Source organism: Epinephelus lanceolatus, chromosome 6 (genome assembly GCF_041903045.1).
Source record: "Epinephelus lanceolatus isolate andai-2023 chromosome 6, ASM4190304v1, whole genome shotgun sequence".
In the NCBI taxonomy this organism is placed as follows: Eukaryota; Metazoa; Chordata; class Actinopteri; order Perciformes; family Serranidae; genus Epinephelus; species Epinephelus lanceolatus.
The window spans coordinates 5,248,463-5,266,090 of record NC_135739.1 but is presented as its reverse complement, the minus strand read 5'-3'; the positions used below and the strand labels follow the sequence as shown (position 1 = coordinate 5,266,090).

General features: G+C 42.1%; 1 protein-coding gene across 1 annotated transcript; it reads left to right on the top strand.

The window, feature by feature from the left end:
• The first annotated feature begins 1,571 nt into the window (after window positions 1-1,571).
• On the top strand, window positions 1,572-17,201 carry tmem165 (transmembrane protein 165). The gene is made up of 6 exons (XM_033621141.2): window positions 1,572-1,875; window positions 7,972-8,197; window positions 8,304-8,479; window positions 12,358-12,540; window positions 12,800-12,905; window positions 14,510-17,201. The coding sequence occupies exons 1-6, from the start codon at window positions 1,735-1,737 to the stop codon at window positions 14,584-14,586; spliced, it is 909 nt and encodes a 302-aa protein (XP_033477032.1). The 5' UTR covers window positions 1,572-1,734; the 3' UTR covers window positions 14,587-17,201.
• Window positions 17,202-17,628: the final 427 nt, after the last annotated feature.

Below are 17,628 nucleotides of genomic sequence, written 5' to 3'. Positions count from 1 at the left end.
AATTCATAAGATAAGTTGTTAAAGAAGTTTTAAAGATTTTTTTTTTCACAAAACAAAAAGTTATTTTTAAAACATGGAATCAGACAAATTGAAGCTTTGACTGAATATTTTCTTGTTATAGCAACATATAAAATGTTATTTTATTTGTATAGCATTTATCTGAACAAGGTTACAACGTGCTTCACAAAGTACATGAAAATAAAACAACAATAACTACATAATTTAAAAAGAAATGTGAAGAGCTGAGAAAAATAATGTGTACAGAGGCAAAAATAGAACGAAAGGAAATGAAACACAAAAGTTACACATCAAAAAGTACAAATCAGGGGCATTAAAATGAAAGGCTTTCCTATAAAAATATGTTTTAAGCAATGATTTTAAAAACAGGTAATGTGCTCCCCATCCTAATATCCTCAGGCAGAGAATACCAGAGCCTCGGGGCCTTGATGGCAAAGGCCTGGCCAGCTTTAGTTTCCAACCTCTATTTAGGGAGGACTAGCGAGAGTAGGCTTGAGGATCTTGGGTCACGACTTGGAGCAGAGGTGTTCAGAAGCTCAGCTATATAACTGGGACTGAACCAGGTTGAGCTTTAAAAGTTATCAAAAGAATCTTAAAATCAAACCTGAAGTCAACAGGCAACCAGTGGAGGGAGGCGAGAATTTGGGTGATATGTGACCTAAACTTTGTCCCAGTTAAAGTAGGAACTTTTGTATTCTGCACTAGTTGAAGCCGAGCTACTAAAGATTTACTGTGGCATGTAATCAGTGTGTTACAGTCGTCAAGGCGTGAGAATACAAAAGCATCAACAAACTTTTCTAGGAAAAAAAAATGGAAATAAGTGGGTATGTAACAATAGAGAGAGAAACATGAGAACAGTGTGACAAATTATTTTAGCATAAAAAATAAGCGATTTCGTTATTTTCAAAGATCTCAATATGAGAAACAGCTTTTTCTCCTCATGGTGTAATAATATCCTGCTGTTGTACATGTGTGTTTTTTAATGCTTTTGATTTTGAGGTACGACATGAAATCAATTCTGTTGTAATTAAATACAACAGTTACACCAAATAAAAAAAGGAAAACTGAATGTTTCATGTTTGATTATTTTCTGTATACATATTGTAATTATTTAGTGTGTATTTGGAGTTCTACACTAGGGTCTGAGGAATCCACAAGATAGGGATGTAACTGATTGACTGCAATTGAACCTTTGGTTAAAACAAAAAAACTGATTGTAATATTTTACAGAGCATATGCATTTTTGTATTTAAATATTTATTATTAATTATTCTAATATTTATTTTTAAGTTTATTTACATATTTAAAGCTCATATCTTTCTATTTTGTGACTTGTAGTAACAATCAACCTATCATGATAACTGTTTTTTCCGTGTGTCTTTAAAGCGTTGAACTCAACTCCATGTCCATAAATTTATAACCGACAAGGACACTGTCCAATCACTGAGCCGTCCTGTGCGTACGTCACCTTAAAATATTACGTCACGGTAGCACGGCCCAATCATATCTTTCCAAACGCGGCAGCAAGGTTCTAACTTCCGCCCTGAGTTGGCTCGGTCGATGTGATCGTGACGTGTATTACCGAGGAGTTCCTCAAAATGAACAGCTAGGTGGCTAATATGAAGTTAGCCAGCGTGGTTGCCGATGATATTAAGTGATTGACGGAAGACAAAATAAAGCGCAAACTGTTATTGATTAGTATTTTTGGAAGCCATTATGCCTCTCACGGTCGGCGGAGGAGACCGACGGGCTGATAGAGTGTGCGTCTTGTTTCTGCTCGCCTCCGTGTTGTTGTCGGTCGGAGTTGCTGCTGTTCCAGAGGAGAACAACCCTGTCCAGGAGCAACCTCAACAAGAGGTAAAAGCTTTCACTTCATTACAACCAATTCAACCTTGTTATCGTCCCCGGTAGAAAACCGTTTTTGACGCCGGTGCTTGCTAGCGCCTCTGAGCTAGCCAGCACATGCTAGCTGATGCACCCACCACATTGTGTTCCGGGTGCAGCTCAAGTGGGTAAAGTTAGTGATTCATTTTTAGATCCTGCCAGCAAAGCAAATGTTTAAAGGAAAGTTTAGACAAGGTGACAGACGTGGGAATATGTCCTGAGAGCGTTGTTATTGGCAGGCTAAAATACTTTTATCAGAAAAAGGTTTAAGAAAGACAAATGAGTGGATCCACTTATTTACACACATTGAGAGAATTACATATTAAAGGGGAGCTACTCCCATTTTCAAAATTCATACATGTTATTCCTGTGATCCAAGACAGTCCAAAAAATTAAAATAAAAAATAATTAACATGAACAACTCTCTCCCAAATCCTAAAAACTAGAGTGCTAAGACTCAAATTTGTGATGTCACCGGACGTAACTAGTCTGGAGATGCTCCTTAAGGCTTAGACAATGATGATGACAGATGCTACCGCTGACACTGAGAGCACCCAGGGCCATGTGTAAGTATATTGCCGCGTTCACACTATGGGCAACCGACTACAAGTCATTGTAAATGCCGACCGGTAACATGACGCCGCAAACTGACGGCCAACACTTGTTGGCATGCTGCACAACAAATGAAAGTTGAGCCGGCCTCAACTTTTTTCAGAGCTTCGAGTTGAGTACATTGACATGCACAGTTAAGTCAAGCTGTGGTGATGTCTTGACTAGACCATTTAATTTGACTACTGTCCTTGTCCCAGTATACAAGCACAGAAAGGGAATTGATGTATTGACTGAATATGTCCGACCCCTCTACAGTAGGTAGCAATATGCCCCCTTTCTGCTTGTCAGTATTGGACTTTTTTCCGGTTGACCTATTACGCCACAGACCATACATTCAACAAACAAGTTAGCATCAGTTAGCTAGTGGCAAACGGGTACCATAGTGGACAAGTGATTGGCTCTATACATTTTGTCCTTCCCAATACGGGAACACATCCCAACTCTGGATGTAGATTTCACCATTTTGTTACGGGCTTCTTCTGTTGCACATTTAATGCTTTCGACTTTAGGTCAAAGCCCGGGGTAGAAGATGTGGAGCAGAGCACCTCAGCCAGTTTAGGTTGGATTGACTGTATACATGCATTATACAGTAATTCAGCTCTCAGTCACATTATCCGGATGTGTTGGTCTGACTTTGAGAAATTTGATTTAGGACAATTTCAGTCGGACTAACGCAGTTACATGTATTTTAGAAGTCAGGTTTTAGTCGGACTGACACAACAAATTTGAGGTGTTTTGTGGCCAGTTGCAGACACACTCAAGCCTGTGACTATGCAGCTACCATAATAAGCACTTGAGCAACACTTCCACGGCGACTTAGCAATGATGTAGCTGATAGCAGTCTTGCTGTGTCACTCGTAGTGTGAACCCAGCACATGGTGACATTTTCTGTGAGACCACAAAATCAGGCTCCCTTTCATTGTCAATGGAGCATCTCTTGACTTTTGGTGCCTTCGTTTTGTACTCGGAGGTCAGAAATTCCCAGTTTCCAGTCGGAAGTTTAAACTTGAACGCACCCTGAGATCGGATTTCCAACTCGGAAACTCGGAGGAACCGCATCAACCCCGAATTACGAATTCAAGATGGCTGCCGGTCACATACATAGTGAGTAAACAGTGCTAAAGAACTCTTTATAGCAATTTTATCTTATTTGTTTTACATTAGGTCAGCCTCATCTGCAGTGTTCATCAGTTGGAGTGCATGATGGTTTTGAAGCTGTCTATATTCCGAAAGTGCAAGGGCAACAAATGCTTTTTTGCAGGCGTTCATGTTTTTTTCCGACTTGTCCACCGTGGTCAACTAGAATGCAAAAACTGTTGTCAGCTCAGAGGTGACGTCATTCCCACTTCCGACTTCCGACCTCCGAGTACAAAATGAATACAGCATTTATATGCTACGATGTCACAACTTTGATACCTACTTATGTGGTTTCTGGCTTTGAGAGAGTGTAGCTTATCTTCACAAATATTGACTACACTTTCCAAGGCCATGGAAATAACATACTGGAATTATGAATTTGGTTGTTGTTCCCCTTTAACAAAGACCTCAAATTGATATCATTGATGAAAATTGTTCAAAAAGGCTGACCCATGTGTCAACTAATGTTATGAGGCCTGATTTTGTATAGCAGTAATATACTTAAGGTGAGGGTATATCCTCTGATTTGAAATAATCTTCCTTTTCTCCAAGTGCATAATAATTAAGGGTTCTAATGCAGCTATTCACATTCAACTTAGACCAGTCGTTGGTATTAACTCAATAAAACTGGGCAGATAAAGAAATCATAACATCCCTATCAATGAAAAGACTTACGTGCGATAAAGTGGTGTGACACAGGAAAACAATTGAACACTTCAACTGAAATGTATCTAATACTTGCTGCAGAAGCCTTTGTTTGCTACGACAGCATCAAGACACTTCCTGTACGAGGAAACTAATCTCTCAAAGGTGGGACTTTGGTTCATTCCTTAAAAACCGAAGGGGACCCGCTGGTGAATCTTCATCTTCAGTTCCTTTCACAACTGCTCTTTCGGGTTTGAGTTGGTGATTGACAGGTCCATTCACACACCTTTATTTTCTTCCTCTGGAACTGATTGACAGCATTCTTTGCAGCAGGAATATCCACCCACGTCTCATCCTCATCATCCTGGTGGATTATAACATATTTTTGTCAAGAATTTCCCGATACATGGCTCTGTTTATCTTTCCATCAGTAATTTGCATTCTGCCAGTACCATGAGAAGAAAAACAACTCATACCATGATGTTTCCACCTCCAAACTTCCTGTAGGGGTGGTATTCTCAGGGTCATATGCAAAGCCATTTCTCCTCCAAACATGGCAAGCTACTTCTTGCAGAGAAGTTTGGTTTTCGTCCCGTCTGACCACACTGTGTTAACCCTGTAATTAGCAGACTCGTCCAAACGAGCTGCAACGTGCCTTTTTTAGTAATGGAGTCTTCCGGAGTGACTGTGCACAGAGACCATTGTAGTGGAGTGTGTTCCCTTTTGTTTTCTCTGTGATGTCTTCTGGAGTTCTTTCCAAGTGGTCTTATCAGAGATATTGGATGAAGCGAGATACCCAACTCAGCTCACTTCCTGATTCAGTGACGTCAGCGCCACGCCCCCGTAGGAGACTTGAGGCAGCTCTGAATGTATTGTCGTCAATGAGGAAAATGAACGTGATCACAATTTATTGTCAATTCTTTAGCCCTGTAGTCACTAAAGTAAATATTGGGTTCATTTTCCACAAGCCACACATCTTACCAACATTCTGACGCTAAAGCTGCATTTTTCATCCGCACAGATCAAGAGAAAGTTAACTTTATTTGAGCCCTGTCCATCTCAGAAAACAAGTTCTCGCGAGATCTCGTGATCTTGATAAACAGGCGGTAAAATCACAGTTAGCTTACAAACAGTTATTTACCGCTAGTAATAAATAAAAAAATGCCCAAGCTTTGTGCAACAATAGGCTGCAATAATAGGAAGAATGTATTTTCATTCCACCTGCTTCTCGATCTGCATACACAGACATCCACAGAGCCTCTGTTCAACACGGTGGTGGGGAGGGGGAGGGGGAGGGGGGGGGGGGGGGGTTGAGGGAGAACAGGCTCTGATTGGAGGGAGAGCTAACCACGCCCACTTAGGAGACAGGAAGAGTAACCGTTTTTTTAACATTGGATAAGCCTACAGTTGGGTATCTCCCTTCATCCAGTATCTCTGGTCCTATGCGTTAGTCTTCTCACTATTTTTCTGACTACCCAATGGGAAAACTTGCGAGCAGCTCCTGTGCGTGGTCGGTTGATGGTGGAGCAGTGTTCCTTCGACGTGCAGGTAAAGGCCCCAGTAGTGCTCATGGGAACATTCAGGTGTTGAGAAATCTGTTGGTTACCAGTGCTGCTGATATGTTGCTCAACAGTGTTGTTGCAGAAGTCTTGGTGGGCTCTTTGCCTCCACTCATCATGAGGCATCAGTGGAATCAGCTGTTTGACGCTTTCTCTGATGGTCCATTAGATACTTTTTTGCCCGTGTCATTCGACTTTATTGCACATAACTTTTTTATGGGTTGAAATGTTACACTTTCTCTATCTGTGCAGTTTAATTGAGTTAATACCAATGCCTGCTCCAAATTTCAAGTGATTAGCTGCATTGGAAATACCTTAAAATTAGAAAAGTTGACATGTTGAATTCTTATTCCCCCCGCTGTACGTATATATATATATATATATACGTATATGTATATACAGTACAGGCCAAAAGTTTGGACACACCTTCTCATTCAATGCGTTTTCTTTATTTTCATGACTATTTACATTGTAGATTCTCACTGAAGGCATCAAAACTATGAATGAACACATGTGGAGTTATGTACTTAACAAAAAAAGGTGAAATAACTGAAAACATGTTTTATATTCTAGTTTCTTCAAAATAGCCACCCTTTGCTCTGATTACTGCTTTGCACACTCTTGGCATTCTCTCCATGAGCTTCAAGAGGTAGTCACCTGAAATGGTTTTCCAACAGTCTTGAAGGAGTTCCCAGAGGTGTTTAGCACTTGTTGGCCCCTTTGCCTTCACTCTGCGGTCCAGCTCACCCCAAACCATCTCGATTGGGTTCAGGTCCGGTGACTGTGGAGGCCAGGTCATCTGCCGCAGCACTCCATCACTCTCCTTCTTGGTCAAATAGCCCTTACACAGCCTGGAGGTGTGTTTGGGGTCATTGTCCTGTTGAAAAATAAATGATCGTCCAACTAAACGCAAACCGGATGGGATGGCATGTCGCTGCAGGATGCTGTGGTAGCCATGCTGGTTCAGTGTGCCTTCAATTTTGAATAAATCCCCAACAGTGTCACCAGCAAAACACCCCCACACCATCACACCTCCTCCTCCATGCTTCACAGTGGGAACCAGGCATGTGGAATCCATCCGTTCACCTTTTCTGCGTCTCACAAAGACACGGCGGTTGGAACCAAAGATCTCAAATTTGGACTCATCAGACCAAAGCACAGATTTCCACTGGTCTAATGTCCATTCCTTGTGTTTCTTGGCCCAAACAAATCTCTTCTGCTTGTTGCCTCTCCTTAGCAGTGGTTTCCTAGCAGCTATTTGACCATGAAGGCCTGATTGGCGCAGTCTCCTCTTAACAGTTGTTCTAGAGATGGGTCTGCTGCTAGAACTCTGTGTGGCATTCATCTGGTCTCTGATCTGAGCTGCTGTTAACTTGCTATTTCTGAGGCTGGTGACTCGGATGAACTTATCCTCAGAAGCAGAGGTGAATCTTGGTCTTCCTTTCCTGGGTCGTCCTCATGTGTGCCAGTTTGGTTGTAGCGCTTGATGGTTTTTGCGACTCCACTTGGGGACACATTTAAAGTTTTTGCAATTTTCCGGACTGACTGACCTTCATTTCTTAAAGTAATGATGGCCACTCGTTTTTCTTTAGTTAGCTGATTGGTTCTTGCCATAATATGAATTTTAACAGTTGTCCAATAGGGCTGTCGGCTGTGTATTAACCTGACTTCTGCACAACACAACTGATGGTCCCAACCCTATTGATAAAGCAAGAAATTCCACTAATTAACCCTGATAAGGCACACCTGTGAAGTGGAAACCATTTCAGCTCATGGAGAGAATGCCAAGAGTGTGCAAAGCAGTAATCAGAGCAAAGGGTGGCTATTTTGAAGAAACTAGAATATAAAACATGTTTTCAGTTATTTCACCTTTTTTTGTTAAGTACATAACTCCACATGTGTTCATTCATAGTTTTGATGCCTTCAGTGAGAATCTACAATGTAAATAGTCATGAAAATAAAGAAAACGCATTGAATGAGAAGGTGTGTCCAAACTTTTGGCCTGTACTGTATGTATTTATTTTTTGTTTATTCAAGAGATACGACCACAATATGAAGCTAGCAATGACAGACAGCTGTGTGTAACTGACTCACTGTGCTGCTTTTATTTTTGCAGAAAGCCTCAAGTCCCCATCCAATAGGCCCTGTAGTCTCTGAGGATGACTCCAGCAAAGGAAACCTGGGTTTCATCCACGCCTTTGTGGCCTCCATCTCTGTCATCATCGTCTCTGAGTTGGGAGATAAGACATTTTTCATCGCAGCCATCATGGCCATGCGATACAACCGTCTCACCGTGCTGGCAGGTGCCATGCTCGCCCTGGGACTCATGACCTGTCTGTCTGGTTAGTAGAAGTGGATGTTTTGGTTTTGCGGACTGTGCTGTATGTGTTGTTATCCCTCCATCTCTTGCTGAGTAATAATGACGTCATTGTTGTATCCCACCCCCAGTGCTGTTTGGCTACGCCACCACCATCATCCCTAGAATCTACACATACTATGTGTCCACTGCGCTATTCGCCATTTTCGGTGTACGCATGCTGAGAGAGGGGCTGAGAATGAGTCCAGATGAAGGCCAGGAGGAGCTGGAGGAGGTCCAGGCAGAGATCAAGAAGAAGGATGAAGAGGTGAGCCGACTTTTTGATTTAAGACCTAGGGAGACACTCTTATCCTTTGCAGATCAGGTAGTACAACTGCAGGTGACTTTAAGCCATTGTTATTAAGACATATATGATTTATATAAGCAGCCATATTCAAATAAACACAAGAAGTTTGTGCTCTAATTAAAAAAAAAAAAAAAAAAAAAAAAAGGGATCAGCGCTCAGTGAATAATCCTCCTAAGCCCTACGATAAGCTATTATGGCAAGGCTTAACTATACAGACCCATGAGCAGTGATAACTAACATGTCTTTGGGGTCATCGGGTGGGAACCTCCTTTCACCGGTGTTTCGTCTAGTTAGTCCCACGACACCTCCAGGAGGCTAGACAGTGATCTCTGGCGTCCCAGAGACACTCCCCTAATGCCAGGTCTCACTGCTCCCCACACTAACTGAACAACCTCCTTTACCTTACCTATACAACCACAGAGGAGGTAGACCCAGGGAAGGAAGCCTTGTTAGGCTATCACACTCCCCCGCCGGGTTAGGCTGTACAGTCTACCTCCCCAGGACGAGCCCTCACAACAATGACACCTCCAGGAGGCTGGACAGTGATCTCAGCCCAAACAGCACTGCCAACTTCAACCAAGCCCAGGCTCCGTTTATGCGAGCTCCAGGTAGTGCTGATACTACCTTTCCTAGCACATTCACCATACTCTATTTCACACGCTACATAGCATAACTACAATGTAAGCTAAAGTTAAAGGAGATACATGAACTCACAGGATCAGCAAACACACTCACTTTGCAGCATGGTCTCAAACAAAATGGATTCAAATAGGCCACTCCCACACTTAAATAACCTTCCTCTTCCTGGATTTCCTTCTTACTTACACATGGCTTTCTCAGCCCAAACAGCACTGCCATCTTCAACCAAACCCAGGCTTCATACATGCGAGCTCCAGGCAGAAGCAATGCTGATACTAGCTTTCCTGTCACATTCACCATACTCTATTTCACACACTACATAGCATAACTACAATATAAGCTAAAGTTAAAGGAGCTAACTGGACTTACAGGATCAGCAAGCACACTCACCTTGCCGCATGGCCTCAAACAAAATGGATTCCAATAGGCCACTCCCACACTTAAATACTTCCTCTTCCTGGATTTCTCCTGACAGGAAGTGGATCTCTCCACCTGATCTCAAGGAGTTATGTGCCCTGCTTAGTAGTTCCCCCTGCTGGCCCCCAGCTGACATTATTTCTTCTGTAATAGATAAACTGGCTGCATTTAATTGCTTCATCTGACATTTCCCTCACTGTCTTCCTCAAATTCTGTCCCCGCACTCCGAGTTCCCCCAGGAGTGAGACAGTTGATCTTGCTATGAATCCCCTACACCCCACTTCCACTGGACAAATCCTAGTCTTCCATCCTCGCTGCTCAGCTTCTGCTCCTAAGTCTGCATATCTAAGCTTTTTTCTTTCATAGGCTTCTTCCACTGAGTCTTCCCAAGGAACTGTCAGCTCAATGAAATAAACTATCTGTTGACTCACTGACCACAACACTAAGTCAGGCCTCTGCCTGGTACAGACTATTTCCTGAGGAACAACAAGCTTTCCCCCTAAATCTACTTGCATTTCCCAATCACGAGCACCTTCTAGGCGGCCACACCCTTGCCTCCTCACTAACTTATCCCTTCTGTATTTCTCTCCCTCACGGACAAACTGAATTACTAAGCCCCTATCCTTAACACCTTCTGAATTCACCTGTCTTCGTTTCCCTTCGATGCCTGCAGCTAAACATTTCAACACCTGATTATGTCGCCATGTATATCGGCCTTGTGACAAGCCAACTTTACAGCCTGACAAAATATGCTTTAAAGTTGCGGTACGTGAACACAAATATAAACACTTTCAACTGGTAGCAGATCGTCGATTAAGATATACCCGATTACGATATACCCAAGGGGAACTTTTTTTTTTTTACTCTGTTATACACACACAGGCCTGAAATACACACACATGCACAAACAGGATCTATACATGCATGGTCAGGCACTGGGGCAGTTGGGGGTTTGATGTTGCTGCCCACACTAGTCGGTACCAGCATTACTGGTCAGTTAAACTTGTTATCAAGTTACCAAGAGGGAAATGGGAGGAGTTCAGATTGGCATGGGAGCTGCTCTTATCACCAACGGCTCTCCCTTCTCTCTCTGAGTGTCTCTCTGTGTCTCTTAAAGACACACACAAACACACAAGTGCTCTCACACTCAAACACACCTGTGTCAGCTTGGTGTCCTCTCACTTGGCTGAACAAGAGAGGTGTTTAGACTTGTCATTTGTTGGGCGCACGGGAGTTCCTGAGAAGCCTGGATGAGTGTTTGTTTGTGAGTGTGTGTGTGTGTCAATAGACTTGTCTAAATTTAAACTTCCCTACTTTACCACCAGGACTGCTCTGTCATGGTGTTGCAGGTAATCTATTATTTGCACATGCAAGGAGGTCGTACTGAAACGATGCATTTCCTGTGTCATTGTTAAAGTTTAAATGTGAAAAAGACTGAGTCCAAAGTTAATATAATAACTGGTTTGGAGCGTTGAAGCCATTTTTATCAGCAGGCTGTCTGGGATTATGGGGCTTTTACTGTTTCAGTCACATCTCTTAGAGATCAAAGTGAAGTTTCCCAGAGAGATCTGCCTGAGGTCTCATGACTCGACTAACTGATCTGCTGTAATAAATGCTTCTAATTAAATGGGAATCCTATCTGTTATGGGTGGCCACGTCTCTGAACTTTGTTCTTATCTGAAACTGCACCATTAAGGTCCTGTGTCCATCAAAGCACTTTTTCCAAGCTAAAAATGCAAAGTGCTACTCTGGCTGGAAGCACCTGAGAGCACTTTGGAGACACTATGATATGGAATATCCACAGACGTAAAAATGTCGGCACAAGATAGAGTATTTGCTGAGGAGGGAGGGAAGGCTGAAGCATGTATGGAGAGCAGACAGACCCATGGGTTCATGAGAGGAAACGTATTTTAATATATGTGGCGTTACAGTCGAAATAATACGTCTGGACTGATGCTCAAATGCAGTTTATTCCGTTTTGAAATAACTCATCGACCAACCTAAGAGCTGAACAGAAATTGCACAAACAGAAGACAAAAACATTGCATTAAACTCAGCTCAGAAGTTACCTTTCGTCAATTTCCGTCTGCAACCTCTGTGTCTACAGTCCCTCCAAAATAAAAGCACATAAATACATCACAAATGCAAAGTTAACATGTCAACTGCTGAACATGGGGGTCATTTACAATATATACACAGTATATTAACATATATCTCCTCCTTTGTTGTCCTGTACTTGACCATGTAAGATGTGACGGCTGGTATTCGTGGTATTTGTCCCTGTCTCCACTGAGATTGGACAGCTTAGTGAAAAGTGGCAGTGACAAGTGCAGCGTTTTATCCACAGTTTAATATTTATAAATCTTGATGCTCAGGGAAAAAAAGCACCAAACCAGCAGTGCTCAGTGTAGAGTAGATGCTCATTGCCTTGTCACACTGCTGGTATTTGTAGTACGGCAGAAATACACACCGTTCAAAGTCAAAGAATTTTAAAAAAATGTCCGGACGTCAGGGAAAAAGCTTTGGTGGACATGGCCTTAAAAGAGCAGCCACTGAAGCATTAACTTATCCTGCCATAGATAGAACCAAAGGTTTCCCAGATGATTAATAAAACCTCTAATCAACTCTAATCTACTGTCCCCTAAAGTAGGTGAATCCTGACGTTTGTCTCGTGGCAGGTGCTGTGTGTAAGAGAGTGAAAATACTGCCATGTTTCAATATGTAAATGGAGCACTACATCCTGTGTTTTAGTAAAAGCACGTTGTCTTCTGTCATCTGTGCAGCTCCAGCGCTCCAAGATGGTTAATGGGACTCCAGATGTGGAGGCGGGATCAGGGAATACCATTCCTCAGGGAAAGTGGCACAACTTTATCTCACCCATCTTCATCCAGGCCCTCACCCTCACCTTCCTGGCAGAGTGGGGGGACCGCTCGCAGCTGACCACAATTATTCTGGCTGCCCGCGAGGTTTGTAACACATTAACTCTGCGGCACATGCCTGTGTGTTTTGATGCTATTTATAGTCCGTCTTACATTGTGTAGTGTGTCTGGATTTTCTCCTGGGTGGCCCGACTGCAGAACAAAAACAAACCTGTGTTTTTTTAGCCACTCCACAAAAAGCAAATGCTCCTCACTGCTGTGATCATACAGTTAATTAAACATTTCAGGAAGGCAGTGTATCATTTTCTTTAACATTAACACGAAAGCCCTTTTTTTAAATTCCCAGGATCCATTTGGAGTTGCAGTGGGTGGTACACTTGGACACTGTATGTGTACAGGACTGGCTGTGATAGGGGGGAGAATGATCGCCCAGAAAATATCTGTCAGAACAGGTGAGACTGCTTTTTAAAAACACAAGATTTATTTTATCTGATTTAATGTTACAGCTCATCCTTAACGTGTACTTTGCTGTGATTATATTTGTTGAATAGAGACTTTAAAACACAGTGGATTTCATTTTTGAAACATGTATAGACACAGTTTAGGTCTCAACACACAGATTAAGAATTTTTATGTTATTGAAGTTTTATGTTGTAAAATACAGAGTTGTAGTTACGTTTCCAAATAGTTCTGGTGTCAATTTAACACTTTAAAGTCTTGTTTAACATTAAAGACTGATATTAGTAGCTGTTAGCACACTTGAGGAACATGCTTTGAGATATTATTTGAATTGTTATTTATCCAATTTTAATGCCTGAAATCTGGAGCGTCTGTTTCTCCAGTGCTGGCAGGCGTCTGTTTAAAGGTGCGGTACGCAATTCTTGAGAACGAATTGATTGAAGTAGCAACATGTCCACAGATAGAAGTTGGACAGTACTGCGTGTACAACAGATTTAATGACACAAAAATAAAACAGAAGTGCAAATAAAGACGATATAACGACAGTTTTCACTGCTTTTGATGCACAGAGCAGCCATCTTGGATTTTGAGGTTGAGGTAGGTGAGATTCTTCAGACTTTCCGAGTCGGAAATCTGACTTCAGGGGCGTTCTTGTTGAAATTTCTGATTGGGAAATGGAATGCATCATCATTGGGGTCTTCAAATACAAACACTTTGGGTTGGTAGTCACACCAAACCATTGATCCAAATTGTTGGTATTTAATTACCTGGGAATGACACTCAACAATCAACTGCCTTTTCAGAATCGCATACTGCACCTTTAATTAAACTTCAGACTAGAACTCATCTTTGTGAGTCATGTTCCAGTGTGCTCCTTGGTGGCCTTCATACTGCACCTCGACAGATTGAAATTTTAGGTTTTTATGATTCTGCATTAATGACTGTTACGCCCCATCCTTGCCCTGCCGTGTGGGGCAAACAAAGCTCCACCACTGACTCAAAATAACCACAAAACATGTTTTAAAACAATCAGATCCGTGGGATTTGTTAATAAAAATCCTACAAACAAGGCAATAAAATCCCAGGCTGAGAGGCAACAGGACCAGCAGTCCCCACACCACAAGCCTCTCTCCTCTGCTGCTAATACAGCTCTGAAACACCACCTTCCCTTGCCAGGTGCAGTGCACTTCGTTAAGCAATGCAGCACACCTGGGCAGGTCTGCAATGGAGGGAAAAGGGACAGCAGCACAGAAACAATACATACCAGCAACATGCTTTCGGGCTCTCAGTTTCCTGGAGCGAGTTGTTATCCATCCGTTAATGTTTGCATAACTCGTCCTGGTCAGTGTGTAAACAAAGCGACCAAAGCAGTTCAAACATTATTTCACCTCTGAGAGCACCAAGACCAGCTGTGAGATCTCTGCAGCAGTTTGGTTTATGAGTGCTAATGACAGATTGTCCAGGGAGACCCATGAAGTATAACTTGATCCTGTTTGGAAAGTAATTCAGAGAAAGATGTAACAAATTAGTGGTCTGTACACATTGTTTGTCTTGTAATGCATCCCATAATTATTTTTTGTTTGTTTTGCTTCCACAGTTACAATCATCGGAGGGATTGTTTTTCTGGCGTTCGCCTTCTCTGCCCTGTTCATTAAACCAGACGCTGGATTTTAATTGGACGAAAGACTTTCAGGTTTTCTCTGTACATACGTGTAAAATTTGGTTAAGTTGCTGTAGAGAGACTGTAGTTTTGACTCTGTATGTGTCCAGCAGACAGTGTGACGGGCTGAACAGAGAATTCCTGTCCTCTCCTAGCTAGCCTCTGTTCCACTCTGTAACTCAGTGGGTTTTCTCCTGGAGGTTTGAACTCTTACACATTATTTTGTTACCTTTAAATAACATTTAGTCGATGTTATATCTTTATCAAGTACAGATAGTAAGATACAGGTTGAACTTAAAAACACAAAGCCCTGGAAACTTGACATTAAAGAGCCTCAGTGAGAGGAAAACATTGAGCTACAGAGGCTAGCTCGGAGTGGTGGTGGTGGTGGTGGGGGGGGGGGGGGGGGGGGCAGGGTGCAGGGCCGAAGCTCTCCGTAAGAGCTGGATTCTCACCACAAGGTGTGTGAGAGAAAGAAGACTGGTCTGTTACTGATTGCTGCCCTCCAACCCTCCGACCCATCTCTAAAAGGCTCTGTGGCCCCGAAACAGAGACTGACATGCAGTACTTCCTTCACACTCAGCCTTCAGTAAGACACTGAGTCCATTTAAATATCTTTCCTTTTTTTTGTTTTTAAATGTTGAATGTTTTTTGTTTATTTGACATGAGCGTGGATGCTGTCAGGTGGCTGCTGACGGATTCTAACTGCGGCCAAGCTGCCAGTTTGCTCTCACTGTATAAGAGTTGGCTTGTGATGCTTGGTTGTTTGTTCCATCTTCCTCTCTGGGTGACATCTTCTGCCACAATGCATTAAAATCAGCGAGAAGAAGAAGCAAGCCTACTATATGTAAGATTTTAATTTCCCAGTGTGAGGAACAACACTGAAAACAGACCCAGCAGCACATAATTAAAGGAACAGTACACCTCCACATGATCAGTTGTATATCAGTTACTTGCCTCCAGAGAATGAAGAATCCAAAAACTTTTTTTGATGAATTAAAGTCTTGTGCAGTATGATCCAAGTCTAATTGATCCAGCGGTATGCTCAGTACTTCCCAAACAGACAGCCTGTTACGATGGGGAACGGAACAGAAAGTATAACTTATCTATTCTCTCTTCAAGCCAGACTCCATTGACAAAACCAGTAATTTTACCTCGCTGAACACAGGAGCTGCTGGTCTGCCACCGCCTCGATCTGTGGTTTGTTTGTGTTGTAGTGTGACTTTGGTGAATCCAAACTAACTCTTTAAAACACCAAAGTCACACAACAGCACAAACAAACCAACAGTGGTAGACCAGCAGCTCCTGTGTTCATCAAGGTAAAATTACTGGTTTTGTCAATGGAATCTGGCTTTTAAGTTTCACTCTCTGTTCAGTTTTAAATAGTAAGATTTTAGCTAAATTACATGTGTTTGGGAAGTGCTGAGCATATGACTGAAGAAATGAGACTTGGATCATACTGCGCAAGTTGTGTGAGAGTTTGTAAATTGATGTTTTGGTATAGTTTTGCTGTTGTTAAACACGGACCCCTATGACTTCAATTCACCAAGAATTTTCTCAGTTTTTGGATTTCTCCTTCACTATGGAGGCCTGCAAGAAAAACAAAGATTTCTGCACAAATCCAGTGTAACATGGGGTTAGTAACTGACAGACAAATGCTTATGTGGTGGGTGAAGTATTCCTTTAAAATCACAAACTCAGCAGGTCTACTATATGTAGGACTATACTATACTATATGTATATGTTTTAATTTTCCCAGCGTGAGGAAAAAACACTAGAAACAGAACCAACAGCACATAACTGGGAGATAGTTTTTGAGATCTGATTTAACTTGGGATTTTCATCATTAAGATATTTCTTTCACATAGGAGCAGTATTTTTAAGAGACAAGAGACCTGAACCACTAAAATACCTCTGCATCCAGGTGTCGCCATACCTATGTTGGATTATCTGCATCGGTTCAGTGCCCAGAGAGCTGCACCACTGCTTAAAATATCTTGTGTGCACCTCCTCTAAAAGACTAATCACATATTGGAGATATTGACTGGGATACTTAATAATTCTTGCTTCCAGTTTCAGGTGCCGATAGTGAACAAAATAAGTATCAGGTTGAAGACAGGCCAGTAGTCACCGCTGCAGATTCTCCCACTCTATGTCAGTGATTAAAGCCATTATGTACGAACCTCCTTGCCTCTAGTGTTGTTTCCCTAAATCACAAAATCAATAGTTACATCAGGTACAGAATCAATGAGTCACCACCGTGTAATTTTCTCCTATTGAAAACATTCAGTATAAGTCACTCCTTTAGCCATACGCAGCTGTTGTAGCCACAGCGACACCTGAACACGGCGATGTAATTCAAGCCTACGTTTCACCTTTTTAAAGTGGCATGTATTTATTTAGCTTCATTTTCTTTCCTTTTTAAGCACTTGTACTGTAGGAATAGAGCGGGCAGGGGAGGTCACTATAAACAAGGAATGGAAATATTTTTTTAAAGTGAACAGGCTAAAAGCTGCGTTGTCAATATTTGACAGGCTGTGCCCAGCTGTGAAATACTTCTGTTTGTGATACAGGTCGGTTGAAATGCCTATGAATGCAAAATGCTCAATAAAAGTGTTTCATGTGTTGACTGATTTCTGAACTTGTCGTTTGTGCTGCGTTGTGTTGAGCTGAGTGGACACATTGAGGACAGCTGCTCTCAACCTTTCCTGTATCAGGGACCTGCAGATTGACTTCAAGGACCTCCATCTGAAAACAGTTTGGTTATTTTAATATGACTAAAACCGGAAATCGAGTTGCTAACTACAGTTTAGCTCACATTGCGCTTCCTTCTGCAGTGAATTGAATAGTGAAAATAAACGTTTTCACATTTTTCTGGCAGTCCAGCCAGCAGAGGAAAATGTTGGCATAGTACGTTTCTGCAAAGAGTACGTTATATTTGCATGTTACATATTGCACTACCTTTGTGGATGGTAGATAGCAAGTGACCTATTCTAAGTGCTATACCATAGGCAATTGGACTTGAGTTCGTTGAAGATGTCTCATCTCTCACTCAA